This window comes from Sceloporus undulatus, chromosome 2 (assembly GCF_019175285.1).
Source record: "Sceloporus undulatus isolate JIND9_A2432 ecotype Alabama chromosome 2, SceUnd_v1.1, whole genome shotgun sequence".
NCBI lineage: Eukaryota > Metazoa > Chordata > Lepidosauria > Squamata > Phrynosomatidae > Sceloporus > Sceloporus undulatus.
In genome coordinates this window covers 122,992,770-123,015,692 of record NC_056523.1, presented here as the reverse complement: position 1 = coordinate 123,015,692, position 22,923 = coordinate 122,992,770, and the positions used below count along the sequence as shown (strand labels likewise).

Genomic DNA, 22,923 nt, shown 5'->3' with positions numbered 1-22,923 from the left:
CTCCTAATATATAATCATATAAGGAATCATATAAAACAACTTTATAAGAAGTCAGATCACTAATCCATCTTGCCAAATAGTCACAGCTTCAGATCCTTTAATTGCTGGTGGCAAATATAAAAGTGTTGGATTTTCTGTCTGTAAAGCATATCCCCTTCCCATCATACACTTCCTTTAGAAAATCTCTCACTGCTCTCTTTTCAAACTCAGTCACCATAAACAGAATATTTCTGACCTGCCCTTCTCTAGAAATTACAACTGTGCAACTTCAGCATTAAGGAAACACATTTGGTGGAAATGCAGACAGCCACTTTCCCTTATCTTAAGCAGGCATCCTGACACACAAACCATTTTAATCAGGAATAGGAATTATATGCAGTGTCCATGTAGTTTAGAGATTTCTGCTTTAAGGAAAAAAGGTTCTCATAGGTGACATTTTGTTCCATTATATCACATGACTGCAAGGAAAATACATTCTAGATTTCTCCATCTTCAAGAATTATCTTTAAAACTGTGCTGACAATACTTCATTCAAGAACAATGAATCAAGGCAAGTTAATGCTAGCAGTCTGCCAGCGTCAGTAAGGAAGAATGCACATACCGGCTGGTTGAGGTGATGCCCAACAGAATCAGCCAGAGTGCCAATTGCATCATACAGGATCAGCAGGTTCTTGTGCTGGTATTTCCCAAATGCAAAAACCAAAGTATCCAGAATGAAGCTGAGATAAGGGACTAGCTCTGTGCAGGCCTCTTCCTCAAGAGTTGCAAATGCACTAAAATAAAATTACAAGAACACAAGTGGTGGGCATGCACCAAAATGAGAGCAGTACCAAAATGGACTAACTTTTATTCTCCCACAGAGCTTAACCTTAAGTGCCATCTCTCATATGAATATCATGGCATTTCTCTAGATCAGACAGTACGAATACAAGACTCATCACCGCAGAGCTCAAACTTCAACTTGTTCATCACTTCCAAAGAAAGCCTTAAAATGCAGGAGAGGAATTTAGTAAGGACACACCAGTAGCGCAAACATACTAGAGATTCTAGTCTGGTTTCAACTTACAAAAAATGTCTCAAAACACTTGCAAACATCTTTAAAAAGTATTCTTTGTTTTCCCACACACTACCCACTCTAGCTAGCTACAAACCCATTGCTTTACTGCCCAAGTACCTGCAAGCAGCCTCCTGCACTCTCTTGTTGCTGTCCAGAATCCGCTTAAGGAGCTCTGTCATCAGAGGCTTTAGATACATGTCAGGAGGTTGGCTCACAACCCAGTGGGCATAGCGGCTCAAGGTCCAACAGGCAATGGAACGCACTAAGGCCTTCTTGTCAGAAAGACACTGGATCAAGTGGGGAATCAGTTCAGGGAGATAAGGAACCATGCCTTGCATGCAGCCTAGAAATGCAAATAAAAATATAATTTAAAAAATCCAAGAACAGAACAAACACACTCAGTACAGTCTATCTCGGCCCATCAACAGAACGTAGTAAAGATGCTAGTTCCCAGTTTACATAATGGGATTGCCAATAGTTCCGCCTCTTAGTAGAGAGAAACCACTTTCTTATGTTCATACTAGTAGGATTTACCTTCTGCAATGGCCCCCAAAACAAGGATGCCTGATTCCTTGATAACCCACTCAGGATGGAAAAGCAACCCCTTGAGCAGTGGAAGCAGGTGTGGAAGGAGCTCATCTCTGAAGACATTGGCCAAAACATCCAGAGCTGCAGCAGAACATTTTCCTGTAGAAGAGACAGGGTCATATGGCAGAAACATCATGAAGCAAACTCTTGAGTGCTTCTCAAAGAAGCAACAAGCATGACAAAGGTGCCTCTTTCAGTATCAACATGCAAATGAATATTTCTAGTGGCAGACGAATTCTGAGTTGTACAATTCCAGCACTCCAATTAACTATTAAGAACTATCTTTTCAACGAGCAGCTTAATGGACACTAAGCATTTCTAGTCTTGTCTCATTCTCCATGAACCAATACATTATATAAAATGTTTATATAGATAGAAAATAGTCATACAAGAGATCACCAACTTGTTCAAAGAGAAAAAAGATAACGTATGTTCTACCACTAGCTAACTATATAGATGAACATGTAAATGGAGAAAACAGGAAACCATTTCACATATAAGACTCAAAAATACAATGATTAGAGACTAGGCTAAAATGAACAAAGGATAAGATATTCTCCATCTGCTAGCCCCCACCACACCACACATGTACTGTATTCAGCGCTAAACATATAGTTCCCATTGAGCTCCCACCAATGTCAGGGAGGGGGTGAAAATTGGGGTTCCTCCATATATTTCCAAACTGCAGCTTGGAATATCCTTCATCACTGGCTTTGCTGGCTAGGGATATTTGGGAGCTGCTGTCCAGCAATACATGAGGAATCACATTTTCCACACTCCTGCCCTAGAGTATTGCATAACACTATTCTCCTACGCACTCAGATTCCAGTCAGACAGTGTGTCGTCATCATCATCCTCATCCTCTCCATCTTCATCATCCTGTAGCCGCTCCTCTTCATGCTGCAGGGTAACTGTGCGGGATTTGTGGAAACGAGGTTTGATATCTTGCTCACTGTCAGGGATGGCTTCATCTTCTTCCACATCACCCTGCGATTAAGTAGAGGGAGAATATGTGACATCTGCCCAAGCAGTCCCCTATTTTAATGATCCTAACAATTATGCTGAACAATTCCCTTAAATTTGCACTGTTACTCTGTATGGGATAGAACTGTATAAGAAACAAGTAGAACCACAATCCTTTTTTCTTGGTGGGACAGAAGTCATGTTATCATACCAACTGAAACCCTGACAGAAAGAGAAAAGGCTCAGTCCCCTGAACCCTTCAGACCAGGCTTCCATGGATCAGACAGTACGAATACCACAAACCATCACTGTTATCAGACTAAAGGTTATGCTTATGCATCATTTCCATGAATATATTTGCCCGGACATTTACACTGTGCAGTGATGTATGCGTTTCTCATGAAGTGTAACAGACACAAAACAGATTCTGAGAAACCATAGGGAACATTGGCAAAGTAACTAGGCTTTACACACTGCCATGAAGGATAGCCAAAAAAGTAGGTATTTGCATTCAATTATTCTCATTCACAAGTGTTAAACTTCATTTTTTAATAAGAATAACTCAGCCAACACACAGGTGTAGGTTCATCAAGGAGTAGAGTTCTGCTTCTAAACCCAGTATCATATACTCAGGACACTAATTGCTACCTTTGCATTCTTGGATGGTATGCTCAATTTTATAGGAACAGGATAACAATAGCAATGGCAAGTACATTTCTATAACGCTTATCAGTGAACTAGCACTAAGCGATTTACAATGTGTAAATCAATTGCCCCCAACATGCTGGGTACTCATTTTACCAATCTACAAAAGGATGGAAGGCTGAGTCAACCTTGGAGCCCTCCTCTAGGATCAATCTTACAAAGTTGTGGCTACAATACCAGCATTTAACCACTGTGCCACCAGAGCTCATCAGGAATGAGACGTAGGTTGTGGTGCTACTGTCAGGAAATAAGAAAACCTTAACGAATAAAGCTCTTCAAATATAAAGGCATCCTCCCAGTTGTGATAACAAAAGGCATTGCTTTAAGTCCAGTAGACTTGTCAACCATACTACCTTGGACTGTGCTACCAAGGATGGTCACAGTAACAGCAGCATAAGGAGGAATGAGATCTAAGTCATCTGAATACATTATGATCAATTCAAACATGGAAACATTTTAATTGTCATACTCAGTTAACAGGCTATGAGTGCGGTATACAGAAAAGGGAGAATATCTCAAAAGCAAGCACTCCAAACCTACTTTGATGATTTTAGAGTACCTTTAACAATATGATGTCAATTTCAGAGTATTTCATTCCATTCACCAAGATTGGAATCAATCTGTAAAGAGAAAAGGCAGAAGAGTTAAGCAACTTGGTCTCAGAGTGACACAGATCACAAAAAGCACTGCAGCCAACAATTATTAAATACAGTAGGATCAAGAATGTAGGGCCACCATTTTGATAACTTTTAATAGTTACCACACCAAAAAAGATTATTTGCACCAAGTAACTGCCTTCTCTGTATGGAAGGCCTTTAGCTCACTGAGCATTCCTGCACCATTTTAGGGTAATCCCCCTTCCCCTTCACAGCCCAGACCACCAAGTTTAGAAGGGCAATCTGATCCTCTGCACGGTGACTTGAGGGGAATCACAGCAAGCAGAGGTTGGGGAACTCCACTTTCCCCAGCCCAACTGCACATGTCTACATTTGCATTCAACCCACCACTCAGTGTTAGGGCCTGTGCTGCTACGCAAACTGACAAATTCAACTGAAAGTTATAATCCCTGTTCAAGCTCAGACAAAAAGGTTGGCCACTACAAAAAGCTAAACTTTCAATTGCCAATACAGACCAAAAAGCAAATGACTTCAGGCACGTAACATATGTGCGCAGCAATTTCACGGCAACAGTGCCTATGCATCTCCTCCAGTTTAAAATCCCCTTTCCTATCTTAATTCTGAACAAAGTACCCTAGTCTTATTGTCTGGCATACTACATGCAATTGGCAAACTAGCGGTGTGCACCGAGTTCAGCTATGTGAGGATGATTTTAGCTGTGATGTGGCCTGACAACAGGGACAAAGTGCTTGGAGAGGCATAGCAGTTTTCTTTGCCAACCCTTGGTCATTAACAACTAGCAAAGTCATTCTGATGGAGGGCCTCTTTCAGGAACATGACTCTTGATTCTCTTTGATCTCTTGGCAGCTCCTGATGCCATCAAACATGGTATCTAGCTCAAATAATCTGCAGACTGGGAGGGGACACAACAATATGGTGGTTCTGCTCCTGCCAACATGGTAAGCTGCTTAAAGTGGCATGGGGGACATAAGCTAGAAGTGCCTTCTCCCAGCTTTTGCTGGTTTGCCAGTTTCCATGATTCCGGACAGGGACAGAATGGTAATGTCGACTAGATTACTTCAATACTTTCGGCTGGCACAGAATGTAGCTACCCAAATTGCAACCAATTCAGTTGTTATTATATTGCACTGTCTCTGTAAGTGTTGAGTGCACTGTACACTGGCTGCTTATATCCTGAGCCCAATTCAGAACAACTGTTTGTTGCTGTGTGCTATCAAGTCATTTCTAAGTTATGGTGACTCTTAAGGTGAATCTATCACAGAAGTTTCTTGGCAAGATTTCTTCAGAGGAGGTTTGTCTTTGCCTTCCTCTGAGAATGAGAGAGTGTGATTTCCTAACAATGCTGACCCCCCCCCCCTCCAATTTAAGAATAATTTCAGAGGCCATGATCCTGCCCATGTACTCGACAGCAGTCCTATATGGTTCACTGGGGATTTCTCTGAGACAAGCAGAGATAAAATTGCACCACGGGTCTGGCAGCATCTGCAGTGCCTCTGTCGTTAGCCCACCTGGGTGCATAGAGCAATAAACTCTTTCTATGGTAAAGGTATTATTATTTGTATAGTACCAAGTGTGTGCAAAAACAAATCTTTGCCATGAAGATGCTACAAACCAAAATTGCCAAATGGGAAACAAGGAAGGAAAGTGAGGGAAATTGAAGTGTGGTAAGTAGTGATGTGAGATTCTTTCCCTTCTATGCAATTAGGCTTGGTTCTTGGCAGGATAAGTTACTGCAAGGCGTGAGAAATTGACCAAGTTTAATGTAATAATTCTGAAATATTTTCATTAGTGGCTCCACCTTGATTGCTCACAGCTGGTGTAATAGATGTATCTCTCCAACAATGCTATGCTATCTGCCTGTACATATTATTTGGTAAATCTGTTATTTTAATCAATTATGCCCTCTAATGCTTGAAACCCACCCAAGTATTATAAATATATTCCTATAAGAGTTCAGACCCTAGAGCCGGCATGCGCATAGTCTGCATGTCGTTATCTTAAGCTATTTAATTTTATACTTCTATCAACTTTTTATAAATACTATTTATTTTTATTTTTTTCTTTTGTTACATGCCTCCAGTTTATGGTAACTTTATCCTAGGGTTTTCTTGGGAAGGTTTATTCAGGAAAGATTTGCCATTACCTTCATCTGAACTGAGAGAGTGTGGCTTGCCCAAGGCCACCCAGTGAATTTCCATGGCTAAACAGGGCTTCAAACTATGTTCTCCAGAGTTCTAGTCCAACGCCCAAGCCACTATACCATGCTAGTTCTCCAGTGATGGTACTTGCCTTTGAAGCCCTAAACATCTTTGGAATAAAGTATCTTAAAAAGTACTTCTTCCTTTTATCAGTTCTCCTGCATTTTAAGATCAGAGAAACATCACCCACTACTGTTGATATATTTGTGACAAGTGAAAGCTTTTTTCCATTTACAGTTGTTACTGTGGAGCACTCTTAATAGAGGGACCAGTATTAACAACTACCTTGCACCAGGTGGAAAACTAATTTTTGTGTGAGCACTATAAACTGGTTCAGACTGGTTAATGTTAACTTTTTATGTGGTTTTCACCAACTTTTATTTCTGCAATTGCTATTTTGCTACCTATTGTACTATTTTTTCTCACATGTTATACACTTTCCTGGTATCATGCAGTAAAGGACAATATAAATACACATTTAAAATATATCCCTTCCCAGCTCTACCAGCAATGGGGAAAAAGCAGTTTGGAAGCAAGGATTTCTCTAGCGCTTCATCTACAAAAGCTAGTCCATACAGCTCAAGTTTTGCAAGTAGTAGCACCTACTAAGCATTCCCAGGTAACATCTACTGTATAAGCATATGTGATAAACAATGGAGAACTATTGGTAGATGAACCCCATCCAAGCAGAACTAGTTTAGCAGCAGATCAGTCTATGAGATAATTTGTGTTTGCACAAAGCTACTTAAAAAAGAGTAATGGCAGCATGTGTAAATAGATGCACAAGCACCTCCGAAGAGAATGTTTCAAGTCTAAGTTATAAATGAGAAAAATACAGGGTTTTCTATGACTCATTGTGCCATCATAACATCAGTGTCAATGAAACACTGCCATCTTTGCTGCCATCTAAAGGGAAACAAGCCCAGACTTCGAAGAGTTCATTTCAGCCAGTGGATTACTGCAGAGGCAAAGCTACTTACTGCACCAGGTGTGAAGACAGAACTTCTTTGCAGATGGGCTGCTCAGCAAGCGTCAGCCAGAATTCACATGCTTCCAAGGCCACATTCTCATCACTGTCCTGGGTCCTCTGCAACATGTACTAGAAAGGAAAAAGAGCAATAATCTAAAGCTTTCGCTCAGCTTTTGATTCCACTCCTATTTTTCTGTGTCTGTCTCATCAAATGCTGAAAACATATTCATCATCAAAAAACAGCAAGACTTTTTGTGACCTGTTACATTAGCAGTACCAAAACAATGAACATGTCTGTTCTATACTTACAAGTCTGTGCCAACACTATGAAATGGTATGAAGAGACAAGAACAAGGCTCAGTCGCCTCACCAGTAGGCCCTTGGTATCTGATGGATTTTGTTTTCAGGACCACCCCACATGGAGACCAAAAACCATGGATCCTCAAGTCCCGTTAAATGTAACAGCATAGTAAAATGGTGTCACTTACATTTCTTAAAATTTTTTCAAGCAATGGATAACTGAAATCAGTGGATACAGAGGGCTGACTGTACATTTAGTCATGTAGCATGATACATATAGTTCAGAGCCCTAACAGCTGAAGCAACATCAAAGCAGCCAGCACTGGGACAGAAAGTTATTCACAAGGTTGCCAGGATGGGCAATATTAGAAGCAGTCACTAGAAAAATCTACCAATGAAGTAAGGGTGCAACCCTGTTATGTTACTCATACGTCAAGAATCAGTGAACTCACAACAAGTTTCACTAGCGTTTTACAATATACAGTAGATTAAAACAAAATTCTAAGGAGACCAGCTTGGTAGAAGAAGGAAATTTACCTGGATGATACTATGCATGTGAGGGATAAGTCTATCAATTCGCACTTCCAGCAACATTACCAATGCTCGACAAACATTCTTTCGAACTTCAGGATCTTCATCTACTGCAAGGGCAAACAAGTGCTGCCAAGAAGAAGATTTAATATTCACTAAACAATCTTTTGTCAAGACTCCAACCCACTCCCCATCAACTTTCCCAAACCAGTCTTTTCACAACATTTAAAACTGATGGAATTTGTACAGTTTCTTCTCTTCTGTAAAGAAGCATTACTCTCAAGCTTTGCTGTCAATAAATGCACAAATTACTTATTTTCAAAATAAAATCACTGCAAAGTTAATTTTTGGTAAGTGATGGCACAATTAAGTGGACAGCAGCTATATACAGGAAGAAAAAAGGAAAGCAAAAGGAAGGACAACTATGCAAGGCCTAACAGTACTAGCCTATACATTTGAGGTTTCAACACTGTCTGCCTGTTTTCAAGTGCAGAGGAAGCACAAAACAGAAACTTTATTCTCAGGAAGCACAGCTAGGGCCACACTATGTTTTATCTATGCTTGGGGCAAAGGTGTAATCTAGTGGCAAGAACCAAACACCTTTCATTGCATACTGGACCCTGCTTTTCCTAAGGCTGTCTCAGGCCATGGAAATGTTACTGTAGTAAAAAGAAATTATTGAGACAAAGAAAGCTAAGGATGTAAATGTTAAAAACCTGGATTTTCCTATCTTTAAAAGATCTAACTAGGCACTAACTCAAAGACTGAAGATGGAGTGAGAACCATGCGGCCCCCCAGATGTTGCTGTATTGCAACTTCAAGTAGCCTTAGCCATCACTGCAAATGGTGAGGAATCCTGAGGGCTGCAGTTCAACATTATCTGGGGAACTGCACAATCCCAAACCCTCATTTAAGAGCCAATATTCTCTACAGAAGAAAAGACATGGCAGTTAGGGAAAAAATGACTACTAGTTTATAGTTTAGAGCAGTCCTTCTCAACCTGTTGCATATCAAATATTTTGAACAGCATTTCCAATAATTCCTGTAACTCCTATTGGCTATGCTGACTGAGCCTTCTTGGAATTATAAGCAAAAATGTATGAAGACATCTGGTTTAAGAGATTGTTAGCCTAATATAGTGGCTTTTAAATTTCTCATTCCTGGCACTCGTTACAGACTAAAAGAGAAAAGAAAATGAAAACACTTCTTTGAATACTGTTTGGATGTCCACTACTGCCTTATTTCATCATCATGCAGTGAAGTGCTGGGGGTGGTTGTGTGTACCTTAAACATTTAACACACATTCCACATTCACTGCCATCCTGTGAGTTCTAGTGCCATGGCTAAACTAGCACAGACTCAGGAATTTGTCACAGGATCTGCAGTAAGCACAGCAATGGATTACATTACCATGGCTTCCTTGGCAAACCAGCTGAAGAGAAAGTATTCAGTAAAACAGAGGTGGACAACTGTGATGAGTTTGAAGACTGATTTACTGCTTTAGCAACCTGTGATTGATGGACAGACTGCCAAAAGGGCGGTGGGACAGGGAGGAGACACCCCACACAGAAGCAGACAGAAATTAGGATTTAAAAAAAACCAAACAAACAACATACACACACAAACATAACAAAACACACATTCTACTTTTTAAAATGCTAAACTGCACAAGAGTCCAACAACCTATTTAAAAGCTCAACTGCCTCTCCTGGTGGTCTCCAGATGAGGCAACTTACCCCCCCCCTTTTTTTTTTGTCCAGAAATAGGGGAATCTGGGTTGGTACAGAGACACAAATAAACCTCGGATGCCACAGGTCTCCACTCTGCCCTGTCTGAAAGGTGTGAATCTGAAAACCACACCTAAAATGAAGCAGTCATGGTCTGTGATGCATTGACTGCCACAGACAACTAGCACTCAAAATCTTTCTCACCTCAATGAAAGTGTCTATGTTATCCATTAAAGCCTGGGCCCGTTCCATGATGAACTGGTTAACACAAGCAATGGCATGGGATCTAATGAAGAGAACAGAAAGTTATTGTGATCTAGCTATTACAATAGTTTCCCATTAGTAGACTACATTGAATCAAGCACAACTGTTCAGGGTTTGAAACAGGCTGCACTAAAACCATTCCAAACTTAACAGAACAGACTAAGGTTTTAAGTCAGTGCTTACTGTGTGTACTATCACTGTCACAGGCACATTTGGTGAAAAAAGGGGAAGGAGCCTTCTCAGTGGCTGCTCCCAGGCTGTGGAACTCCTCCCACAGGAGGTTAGGCTGACGCTGCTACCAGTTCTATTTTTGCTGACGGGCAAAGACTTTTCTGTTTAGATGAGTGTGGGGCCATTAACTGGCTGTTTTTCCTGGTGGCGCAGTGGTTAAATGCCTGTACTGCAGCCACTCACTCAAAAACCATAAGGTTGCGAGTTCAATACCAGTGAAAGGGCTCAATCTTGACTCAGGCTTGCATCCTTCCAAGGTCAATAAAATGAGTACCCAGATTGTTGGGGGCAATTAGCTTACAGTTGTAAACCACTTAGATGTTGCTAGTTTGGTATGAAGTGGTATATAAATGAAGCTGTTTGTTTTTGCTTGTTTTCATGGATGATGCTATATAGTTTTATTACGCAACTGTTACAATGTAAATGCTTTTTAATTCAGTGCTGATTTAATCTGATAATGTACTGAACTATCTTTTAATTGATTTTTACTATTATTATTAATTTTTGTAATATTCTGGTTTCAAGTACATTGTGAACTGCCTTGGACCACACTAAGCAAAATACTGGATATAAATTAAATAATATACTTCCTTATCTAGCACCAGTATCTATATAGCAGAAAGTAGTTACTGATTTACCTGGATGCCCATGACAGCAGAACCCAATAATTCAGGTCCCCATTAGCTCCAATGCAAGCATCTTTCTGGTTCTAGGACAGGTTAGCTATTTTACTTTGTGGTTTTAGAAACTTTTGTATCAATATTAAGTTTAGCCAACCTCCAGGCAATTCAGATTGAAGAAGGTAAGCCATTGGGAAAATAGCAGTTTCCAAGATTGAAAGAATATTAAGAAAAAAAGCAAATCTTAGATTAAGAGTTACAAAATCATATTATCTCAGAAAGAGAAGTTTATTCTACCTGAGACATGGGTGGGCAACATTTTACTGTCTTGTATTTCTGTCCCGAATGGAAAAGAATCAGGGAAACTATAGGCTTGTTCAGACTTAACAAAGAGATGACTCAGCAAGCAACGAAAACTTTGGGAAGCCTGGCTTGTTGTGTACCAGCAGTATGCTAGCCAATGATACGGTTTCCAATTTTGGCGGAAACTGATCAACAGTTTAGTAACTGTATTGTCAGAATATGAATGCTTTCTACTCTCTGGGTTGTCTCCTGAACCACTACAGAATCAAACAATGAATTATTCCACTAGTTGATCACAGACAAATCAGAGGGGGAAAGCACCCACATTTACATATCGTGATAAACCATGGAACAAAATTCTGTGATTTGTTCAGCTGCTCCCACTGCTTCAACCTATTTATAACCAAGTGGTGTGTATGAGCCTGCTACTTATAACAATCTCCATGTGATAACCCATGATTTACTAGTCGTTGATCAACCTTTATGCCCACACCTTTCTTCCATACTCACAGAAGAATACAATATTTCTAGGGTTTACTGAAGCTTGGTTCTCCATTACATTTGAGCATGGGAACTGTAGTTTAATCTTCAACTAAGAGTCAGGTCCTGGTTTCATATCTTTCTTTATAGGCAGAGATTAAGATGGCTTTTCAGTTCAGACATTATCAGAAACAGTCGCGTTATGCTAAATGGAAGTACTGAATTCAAGGGAAATAGAGTGCATAGAGAATAGGATTAAAGGGGCATAAATCTCCTTCTCAGTCCAAAACAACCTGTCTTAGACATTTAAATGTGAACTGAGATATCATTTCTCTTCATGAGTAAATTGTATGCACAAACTGCATATGAATGCAATAAAACACCTCGATCCCGCTTCATTGTCTTTTCTCTCTCCAAGCAAGCAGGAAAACCAATCATGGAAATGTGGTTAACTATTGCTTTCCACTACCTGCACACTGAGAATAGTTAATAACTCACAAAGACACCAAGATTCATAAGTAAACTTCAAAACTCTGATTTAAAGCTAGTTGATGCTACTAGAGAGCCAGTGTGGAGAAGTGGTTTAAATGCTGTCTAGGAATCCAGGAGGCCAGGGTTCAAATAATCTAAGCCATGGAAACCCACTGGATAACCTTGGGCAAGTCATGCTCTCTCAGCTTCAGATTAAACCAATGGGAAACTCCCTCTGAACAAATTTTGCCAAAAAAACCCAAAACAAAACATGATAGGCTTGCTTTAGGGTCACCATAGCTCAGAAACAACTTGAAGGCACATAGCAAAACAAGAAAAATAATTCTGGCTTGTTTGGGAGCAATTAACTATAAGTCTCAATGCATCGAAATGGAAAGCTATGGTTAATGGAGGCTTCCTAATTACTTTGTCCCCACATGTGAAGGATGAGCAAAGAAGAGGTCATATGCTCCTAGCAGATATTCTATTTATATAATGCAGGCTTTTGGGCAGTGGTCCCCAAACTGTACTCTTTAATGGACTTCATCTCCCAGAATCCAACTACTGGCTAACATGGTTGAGGCTTCTGGGAGCTGGAGTCCAAAATCTCTTAAAGGGCACAGTTTGGGGACCACTGCTTTAGGGATTAGCTAACATGGCCTTTGTCTTTGGATGTTAAGCTTTATGGTTTCTCTTAGTTCAGCTACTTCCGAAGTCCGCTGATCAATTATTCACTTGCTTCTTGCTTTCAATTTAATTGGATTAAATTTAATATACTTGGTCATTATTTTACTACTAGTGTTCTTCTGATTTAGTGGGTACACTAAATATAAAAGATTGATAACAATAGATCATGTTCAATTTGTGGAAGAAAGGGTACAGATCAGCAAAATGTAGATGCATACCTAATCTTGGGGCTACAGTGCTTGAAAAACTGAAGAAACTTTGGGATCATGACATTAAGGGGACGGTTGAGAGCATCGCTATCCAGGAGCTCAGCAGAATCTTCACAGATCTTTTGTAAGGCACCAAAAGCCCCCTAGAGAAGATAACATTAGTTAGCATTAAATACATGAAGTTAGATGAAAGGTAAAGAACTGCTGAATTTTGAAAAACCCCAATATTCAGATCACTCTTCTAGCATGAGCTATATTCACTTTGTGCCAAAGGAAAGCCATTTAAGTGACAAGCTGCCAGTTTGAAAGAACGTGTTGTCCTCCTACTCCCAGCCAGACTTCCCACGCAACAGCCTGAGATATGCCAACTAAGTGCCTAAATAGCTAGAGATTTTGGAACAGAAGTAGCAACAGGATTGTTTTCAAAGAGAGTATTTGAAGAATATTTTGATCAGTAGGAATTGGGGGCAGTCTGGCAGATTCCTGGAACATCCTTACCTCCTATGTGAGAAATTTCAAGCTGAAAAAATAGATGAGATTAGATCAGTCATCTTTGATCTCTCATTTAGAAAGGGGTGGGCACAACGCAAATCAGAATATAACGATAGATCTCTGGAAGAATTGTAGTAAATTGACAAAGATTTCCAATTTTGATGTTTAACAATGGCAAAAAAATATGATCCCTCTCTCTGTCTCTCTCACACACACACCCTTCTATACTGTGAAAATTAAAAAATGGAAGGGGAGAAGACAACCAGAGGACTGTATTTGTGTGTGAGGGACAATGATCAGTTCAGTATGGAAATTAAGAGAAACACTCCAGGACTTAGTATCCTTTAATATTAACAAAGGGGGGATACAGACAGGTGGCTCCACACCGCCCATTTTTGCCCCTTGTCGGTGCAACGCCAGCCGCACAGCACGGCACTTACGCGCTCCCTAAAAAGGAGCTGCTCTAGGTGGCTTCTTTTGAAGGGCGTCATCATGGTGCTCACACACCATGATGACAATGCTTCCGGTGAGTTCCATTTGGGCGCTCAGACGCCTGTGCATCATCGTCACGCATCCTGCGTGGACGGGGGCATGTCAAGATGGCACACAGGCACCAAAAGCAGGGCTGGGCACATATGGACGCCCAGCCCTACTGAGCCCCAAAAACAGCCCCAGACCGGTGCAAAGTACCAGTCTGTACCGGACCTAAGTCTATAGTAACTGGTTCTGGTTCTTGAATCTCAAGGAGACTCTTACAAGCCTGAGGTCTTCTCACTCCTGAACCAGAATACAGGCCAAAGCAACTGCTTTTCCACATGTCCCACCATATATATACAGTTTAATTCATTTCTGAGTGGGTTATTACACACACATCTCTACCTACCTGTGGGTTAGCTCCAATGAAGTTAGTAGGGCTCATCTTTATGTATGGAGACTCAAGAATGGTTTGCAAGCCATGTTAGTAAAATGAAATGCAGTACAAGGTGCTGTGTTGTAGCCAGCCATGTTTCAAAAAGGCTAGAACACATTAAATACAGAACACCCTGGCTTACCTTCCCACTCTACTCACAAAAAGTCTTTCCATGCTAAGTACTGAAAACTTTTACTACTGTAATTAAATGATCTTGCTGTTCACTGCAATCATGCTTCTAGTTAACCTAATGTAACTTCCTACTTACTTCACATGTGTTGTAGTCCTCAGAATTGAGCAGGTTGCAGAGCTGGGGCAAGAGCTCTGGCCACATCTGCAGCTCCCCTTTGGAAGCAATGGTAGTTATGAGAATACCTGTCAGAAGAACAAACAGGCTGTAGTTCAGTACCAGCTCACTGGCCTATTTTAGCAGCATCTTTCTTCAGAATCATCAGTTACAAAAATATAAGATGTTTTAATACTACAGACCCAATGTGAGACAAACCAAGATTCTACCTAGACACTTTTACTAGCCAGTCATCAATTCTGCCCTGGAGCTAAAAGTGGTCTCTAAAGTAATTTGAGATTTTATCTAACTTAAGGTACACCTTTGATACTGGGAAAGCATTCTGTTTACTCAACTTACTCCATGTACTGGGAGCCTGTGTTGAGCTGCTAGACCTGCAAAACCCATTGAAAGCAATCCAGAACTAGCTGTTATCTTTCACCAAACTTCTAAATTTTGCTTATATGATTTTTGCACTGCCAAGGAGGAAAAAGAGGAGAATCTTACTTCTGAGTCTACACAAATTTAAGAAATATTTGTCCTCAAACAAGATAACCCACCCATACTTTGACCCATACATGTCTTTGTTCTATGCTGTCCCTCCCAGCTGTACAGATGACTGTTTCACAAACCTGAAGAGCATTACAAGCATTTGTACGTGCAAATGTCAGATAAACATAAAGAACTTCACTTACACCACGTATGATTTCATTGCAAGTTAAAATAATACCATCTGCTATAATAAGAACCTTGCATCTCATCGAGATGCAGACATTATCACAGCACTGATTTTGAGACAGCTATCACATAGCTCTCCTCCTCCTTCTGCAAATATTCATAAGAATCACCAAACATTTTAGTCTAATGATATTCAAGAATAAAAATTCAGCTTGTCTGAAAGACAATATCATGTTCTCTCATATTTTCTCCAATACTCACCTATGGTAGCTCTGATGAGGGAGGAAGCATCCCCTATGTTGTTAAGACATTCTTGCTTAATGAATTCAGCGACAGGCTGAGGGAAACTCTGGTAATGAGCCTTCACATTATTCTTCAAGATCAGACCACTCAAAGATCGAGTTGGTTCATCTGTTTAAAGAAATAGTTTTAGAGGAAGACATTTTATGTTGTAAACCATTTGAATATGAGTTTAGATACACTGAGACTGGCTACTGACACTGTCATCTCTGGAAATTTTTATATTCATTTTTCTATAGTACAGAGTTACACTTGAGCAAATCAAAATTGTGTATGAATACTTATTGTTTCAATTCACAGCTAATAGTTATTTATTTTTATGATCCTCTCATGTTCAGCTACACTTTCGAAAGGTTGCATTCACATCATCTATATTCCAGAATGCTATTGTTAGAATTAGTGTTGATATCCCATCCGTGCCCAAATTAACTGCAATGGCATATTCAGTGTGCCCGCGTCATACGCAGGTGTGCTTTATGTGGCTTTCAGCACACGCTGAAAGCTGTGTGGGGAGAAGGGGCAGTGCGTCCCATAGAGATGAATGGAGTGTGTGTCCATGGTGTGCGCGCATCGCTCACCACCGCACCGCCGCGTGCACAAGCCCCATTCATTTAAATGGGACTCAAACATAGGTGGTATTTGCTTTACGCGGAGGAGTCCGGAACGGCTCCCCTGCGTAAAGTAAGGGCGCATTGTATAGCACTGTAAGGCTTGGTCACACTCTGATCCAGGTGGGCAAAGCATGGCCTGCATGCCACACATGACATTTCATCGATTAAAAATGCATTTTGCTCCAAAATGAACATTAGAAAGTGTAAAGGGCATTTCCACCATGTCCAGAGATCCCTTGGGCTTCCCCCCCCAAAAAAATACCTTTTGCTAAAATTTTCAAAAAACTTTTTTTTGTCTAAAAAATGCCGGGGTCCCCAAAATGTAATGAGAATGCCTCTTTGTTCCCAAGAAGGAACATGTTCCCAAAATGCTTGGAGGCATTTGGAGGCAACAAAAATGTAGTTTGTTTGATTCTTTACAGAAGGGGTGCAGTCCTCCAACATCTCCCAGAGCACTAATGCAGCCCCGTAGCCTTCTATAGTTGCTCACCCCTGCTCTAATCCATACCAATACTGAGGATCATAGCTTTTGCCTTCCTACAAAAAGGACTGCAGCCTGAAACAGATAGAGAAGAAAGCAGAACTACGCTATTTTAATTACAAATTGGAGAAACAAGACACAGGTATGGTTAAATGTTAGCACTCTCACCAGGTTGTGCAGAGAGCTGTGAACAAATCCCTATCTCAAAGAACCCAAGAACTGAGTAAACTTACTACTGCCAGGCTCCTGAAAACTGAGACATGGAGTAGTTAAATATCAGCTTTCTAATGAAGCAAATTCTGAAGAAATAAACACAAGGTTGAATAACACAAGGACAGCTACCACTCTACAAGCTCCAAGAACCATTAAATAGATGAAATGACATTTGATTGAAACTATTTTGAAAGTGTATGTAAACTTTGAAATTACAAAAAACATTCAGCAAGTAGAATTTAAAGATGCTCGATTCTCAGCCACATAACAAAAGTACTGCAATAAAGAAAGATCTAATTTTACTAATCACTTTAGGCAGTAGGAGCACTATTTGCCAGATTCCAGCACAGACAAATAAACTGAAATAATTTCAGTTCTTTGGAGCTGACTGAAGCAAAGCAATAAATAAATAAATCCCAATTCTCTAGACCTTTGGTCATCATAGTCACAAGAAATCTTTATCTTCAATATGCCTTAGCTCTAATTTTTATGTTTACAATGAGTTTGCACTTGTCTAAAACCTTTCATTAGAGAACCATTGAACCAAAAAAGTCACCACATTAACCCTTGCACTGCTTTCTTGAATAAATTAGGATAACCTTCCATGATAAAGGCAAAGATGTGACCAGATTTAGGTAATAAAAAATTAAGTAAGTTCTTGATATTATACTCAACCATGTGCACACACATATACACAGTTTCTTTTTAAAAATTGTGACATATTTAATAGCCATACCCTCAGATTTCAGCCGTGTCAAGACAAATATCAAATAGTTATTGAAATCTGGAAACTGGTTGAGTTGTTTCAGTTTCTGCATCATGAGTTAAGAAAATATTCTTAAAATTCACTGTAAAGTTTCCAGATTTCTGTATAAATATAGTAGTAGTTTAACATTTTTTTTCATCTAGCAAAGATATGGAACTTTACTGTTTGAAACACGCAAATCCTTAGACAAAAGAAATCCCAACATTTTGAAGACTAAGGCATCCATCCTTGCTTTCATACCAAGAATTTTAACTTCCTAGTTAATCTCTGGTGCATTTGCTAACCTGACTAATTTATTAACAACTGTTTTCCCCAGATCTCTGTAGTTCCCTGCAAATGGAAATTTGTTTTCTTGACACCACCTCAAGCAATTTCTAGGGAAACCGTAATTATGCAAAGGATACATCTTGTACAATCCTCTGGGTTGCTGTATTTGGAGACTGTGAATCTTTAAGTAACTGAAGCACTTGCTGCAGGCCCTGCTCGTCTGGCTGCCAGTCCATGATGGAAAACTGCCTACCTGGAGATGGTAGAAGAAGAATTATCTAAAAAGGAGTATTGGAATGAAAAGCAGAACCAATCGTAAACTCATTGCCTTGTGAATGCCACCCAGATATTTCAGGGATTATCAAAAAGGGGAACAGTACTGCATATACTGCACCTGTATGAATATGCAATCAAAACAGTTAACCCAGATAACAGAATATTTTCTTGCATCAGCTTAGCTGAGGATTGGAAGACAACAAATCAAAAGGGATTTGAAGGCCACAGATATCAGGGGACTTTGCTACCAGGGTCCAGAAAGATAATACAGAAGGGACATTTTAGTCTCACAGCTGCAGGACTGGAGAAGTTCAGAGACAGTGACTTGCTAAAAGCCAACCAGGGAGCTTCAGAAATGGGCTTGACTTCTATAAACACAATGCTGGTGTGTTTATAGAAACTGTTATACTTTCCTGTAAGTGCAGAAGAATATGTACTGTATGGTAATATAACTGAAACTTATACTGTGATGGAAAAATCTTTTTATTTACAAGCTCTCATCTGAAGAATATTTCAAGAAATGGTCCAAGAAAAGCTGGGGCAATACAGTGAAGGTATATGCATGACTCATCAGAGAACATCCAGTCATGCAGAGAGGGACTTTTAGAAGGCTATCACAAACAGCAAAAATAGGATAGATGAGAAACACTGAAATAAATGTAATAATTTAACTTTAAATAGCAGAGGATTTGAAGCTATTAAGCATCTGGCAAGGTAGGAGCATAAGAAAGGTAGCCCATCTCTTTCAGTGTACTACCAGATTATTCAGAGCAAACCACCATTTAAAGTAGGTTTTAAAGAAAAGGTAGAAGTAAAAGCAGAAGTAAAAGGAGAAGAAGTCATTTCTCATAGTGTATCATGATCCTTTTCCTCACTTTCATTTCAGGCCTGAAGAGAATATACTTATTTCAACCTTCTTCTTACCTCTACATACGTTTAAGCAGTTGGCTTTATTATCAGCAACAATTTGGGTTATTGTGATTATTGCTCCAGATTATAGGAGGTTTGCAGAAACTGTATGGTAAAATTGCTTGTTTATGTCCATGTATGTTTGCTACAATGTAGTTGTTAACCATCCATCACATGTGATCCAAATAACTTGTCACATGGTTGCACATTTGTCTGGGTGCTGCATTTTCCAATCTCTAAATATGGTATATTTTGTATCTAGGACATTTTAAAACATAGGCAGCTATGACTATGTTGATTGCCATGTGAAATGTAAAGGCACCACTTTCAGAGATGTTTTAAACACTGCCAGTTCCACACCAATGAGCAACACAAATAAACATCCTTTGACTATGCCTTCATGATTCCTAAATCTTATTATAGAGAAAGTGTTCCCTTTACAAAGACACTCATCTACTTTAAAAAAGTCACCACCCTTCTCCCCAAAAATGCCTAAAACCTAGGGCCCATAGAGACAGGCCAAAATAAAGCTGCTTCAGGTCACTTTGGAGGAATGCTGTTTAAATGATGCATGCATTCTAAGAGGCCAGAAACTACGCTCCAATCCTTAGGACTGGAGTGTGGCTTTGGCACAGCTTCCAGCCTCTTAGGATGCCTGCATCATTTAAACAGCATTCCTCCAAAGTGACCTGAAGCAGCTTTATTTTGGTCTGTCTGAATGGGCCCTTAGTAAGCCAAACATCTTCACCAATTTTGATTTTTGGTTACTATCTACAGTGAAGTTACCCCATTTCCATTACATATAAACTGAATATCATCATCTATCCATTATGCCTGAATCTGATTATCAGAATGGGGGCTTAAAGGGCCACCATGCAAAGACTTAACTGGAGGCTGAAGGGATGTGTTCACTGTTGCACTAGTAAGCTCTAGGAAATGGGAGCATATTGACAGTTGAAGGACCTTCAGTTCAGAAACGTTCTAGAAGAGGAGAATAAAAAAGGAAGCGGAGACTCCACTGACACATCTCTCAGGCTGGGTCTGTACTACAGGAATAATCCAGATTGACACCGCTTTGACTGCAATGCCTCAATGCTGTGCAATTCTGGGAACTACAGTTTACTGTGGCATCTCTGGCACAATCTCTGACAGACAAGGGTAAGTATCTCACAAAAATACACATTCCAGAATGGTGTCAACCTGGATTATTTCTACAGTGCGGATGCAGCCCAAGTGGATTACCAGACCAGTCCCCTAGTCTTGAGAATAGGATCTGGAGCAATGGATTCAAGCTACAAGGAAAAAGATTCCATCTCAACACTTTGTTCACTTTTGTTTGTTGAGGAGCTGGAGTGTGTCCAGAGGAAGGTAACCACAACGGTGAAGGGTCTGGAAACCCTAGGAAAGACCTAGGGAGCTGGGGATGTTCAGCCTGGAGAAAAGAAGGTTAAGAGGTGATATGATCGCCCTGTTTAAATATTTGAAGGGATGTCATATTGAGGAGGGAGCAAGCTTGTTTTCTGCTGCTCCAGAGAACAGGACCCGGAACAATGGATGCAAGCTACAGGAAAAGAGATTCCACCTCAACATTAGGAGAAACTTCCTGACAGTAAGGGCTGTTCGACAGTGGAATATGCTGCCTTAGAGAGAGGCGGTCCCCTCCTTTGGAGGTCTTTAAGCAGAGGCTGGAGGGCCATGTCTGTGCTTTGACTGTGAGTTCCTGCACACCGGATTCCGGGCGGCGCACGTGCTCAGGGCAGAGTCAGTCTGCATCCACACGGGAGGAATAACCCGGTTTGGCAGCGACTTGAACTCTTTGTCAGGCTCAAGGCTATGGAATTCTGGGAGTTGGAGTTTGTTGGGGGCCCAGAGCGGAGCTCCACAACAAACTCCAACTCCCAGAATTCCATAGCCAAGAGCCAGGCAAAGAGTTTAAAGCGCTGCCGAACCGGGCTATTCCTCCAGAACCAAAATCCCGCCCGCCGGTCCCTTTGTGGCAGGAAAGGCCCCGAGGGAGGAGGAGGAGGCTGAGGCTGCTGTGAGCCGGGCCCCACCTTCCCGGCCTCATCCCCGGCGGCATCCCTCCCAAGGACCCTGCCTCCTCTTCCCGATCTCCCGCTCCGCCCGCCCCTCCTGCCTAGGCCCCGAGTCTCCTAGCAACGCCTCCCCTTCCCTCCCTCCCTCCCTCCCTCCCTGACGCAAGCAAGCCCGCGCCCAACGGCCCCCTCCTCAGTACCTGCCCGGTCCCCGCGCGCCCAGGCTCAGGCCGCGGCCTCGGCTCTGTAAAGCGGGGGAAAGGGGCGAGGAGGAGAACGCGACACGCGGGCGAAGAGCCGGGCCGGCCGCCGTCCCTCAGGCTCACGTGACCGGCAGAAGGGCGGGGGAAGCTGCTCAGCCGCTTGCGCACGTCGTCGAGGGGAAGGAGGACGTCGGCGACTCAACGAAGTGCGTCATGTGGTCCGGAGAAAGGGCGGTAGCCACGCCCCCTCCGCTTCTGCTTCTTCCTTTTCCTCCCATTGGTCCGCGTGAGCCGCGCGCCAAGGCTGGCGGCGCCTGACGTCACTGCACACGCTGCCCTCCCGCTCCAGCGCTTCCCCCCTCCCTCTCACCCTCCCACCCGACTGCTTCAACTTCCGGCGGAGACTACTTCCGTTTGCGAAGCTCTCTAACGAGGAAGTGGAATGAAGAGGGGGGAGGAGGAAGGCGCCTCAAGGGAGACAGAGGCCACAATAAGGCCTCTCTGGTTCTCAACCTTTGGCCCTCCAGATGTTTTGGACTTCAGTTCCCAGAAGCCCCAGTCAGTAGGCTCATTGTTCAGGAATTCTGGGAGTTGAAGTCTCGAAAAAGATTGAGAACCACGGATCTATAATCTTATAGAATAGATTAACGTCCTATGCTCTTATAGTGCTGCTCTTCCACTTTTACTGCCTACCTCCTGTTGCATTCTGGGGCTTGCAGTTTAAGGAGGGGCGTTTAGAGTTCTCAGCCAGAGTTCCGAGGCCTCAGTGAACTACAAACCCCAGAATGCAACAAGAGGCAGCCAGAGCAGTAAAAGTGGAGACTTGAAAGAGTGGGTGAGAAAGATTGGCCCATTAGCCGTGCTGACTGTAGATGTTGTTGCGTGCCTTCAAGTCGTTTCCCACTTAGGCTGACCCTAAAGCCACCCTGTCATGGGGCTTTCTTGGCAAGATTTGTTCAGAGGAGGTTTGCCTTTGCCTTCCCCTGAGGCTGAGAGAGAGTGACTTGCCCAAGGTCACCCAGTGGGCTTCATGGCCGAGGCAGGACTCGAACCTTGGTCTCCAGAGTCATAGAGTCACTCAAGCCAAACTCAGACTGTTCTCTAACGCCGCCTTGGACGCATCTACACTCAGGGGATGGCGCAGTCTCCTCCTTTGGAGGGGTTTAAATAGAAGCTAGATGGTCATCAGTCAAGGGTGCTTTGATTGTGAGTCCTTGCATGGCAGAATGGGCTTGGGCTGGGTGGCCCTTGAAGGCTCTTCCAACTCCAGAATTCTATCATTTTATAAAACAAGCCAAGCAGAAAGGGGGTTGTATAATAGCATCCCTTGTTAGGCCTTTCGCATCACTTAAAGTGCTGTGGTCTTCAGCCCACGCCAAAGAGTTCTGGTGCCTCATGAAGCTACAAATCCCAGGACAGAGCCGTGGCAGTTAAAATGGTGTCAAACTACATAATGCATAATCTGCTGTCAACGTGTCATAGTTATTTGAGCATTGGATTACAACAAGGGGTCAGGGTTTGATTCGAGCATAAAAACCCACTGGATGACTTTG

The 22,923-nt window shown here is 41.6% G+C and overlaps 1 protein-coding gene and 1 non-coding gene across 2 annotated transcripts in view; both read right to left on the bottom strand.

The window, feature by feature from the left end:
• The window catches only part of TNPO2 (transportin 2), a 36,720-nt gene extending 15,081 nt beyond the window's left edge, over window positions 1-21,639 (bottom strand). The window contains exons 1-14 of the mRNA XM_042451475.1: window positions 21,368-21,639; window positions 18,084-18,199; window positions 17,650-17,725; window positions 15,570-15,719; window positions 14,613-14,719; window positions 12,952-13,085; window positions 9,882-9,963; window positions 7,957-8,079; window positions 7,130-7,248; window positions 3,873-3,933; window positions 2,464-2,632; window positions 1,592-1,744; window positions 1,175-1,400; window positions 602-773 (exon numbers count right to left, since the gene is read on the bottom strand). Of these exons, the coding sequence (XP_042307409.1) occupies window positions 602-773; window positions 1,175-1,400; window positions 1,592-1,744; window positions 2,464-2,632; window positions 3,873-3,933; window positions 7,130-7,248; window positions 7,957-8,079; window positions 9,882-9,963; window positions 12,952-13,085; window positions 14,613-14,719; window positions 15,570-15,719; window positions 17,650-17,725; window positions 18,084-18,182 (1,671 nt within the window). The 5' untranslated portion in view covers window positions 18,183-18,199; window positions 21,368-21,639. The remainder of the gene's footprint in view (window positions 1-601; window positions 774-1,174; window positions 1,401-1,591; window positions 1,745-2,463; window positions 2,633-3,872; window positions 3,934-7,129; window positions 7,249-7,956; window positions 8,080-9,881; window positions 9,964-12,951; window positions 13,086-14,612; window positions 14,720-15,569; window positions 15,720-17,649; window positions 17,726-18,083; window positions 18,200-21,367) is intronic.
• On the bottom strand, window positions 908-978 carry LOC121924577. The gene has a single exon (XR_006102681.1). It is a non-coding gene; the product is annotated as a small nucleolar RNA SNORD41 (small nucleolar RNA).
• Window positions 21,640-22,923: the final 1,284 nt, after the last annotated feature.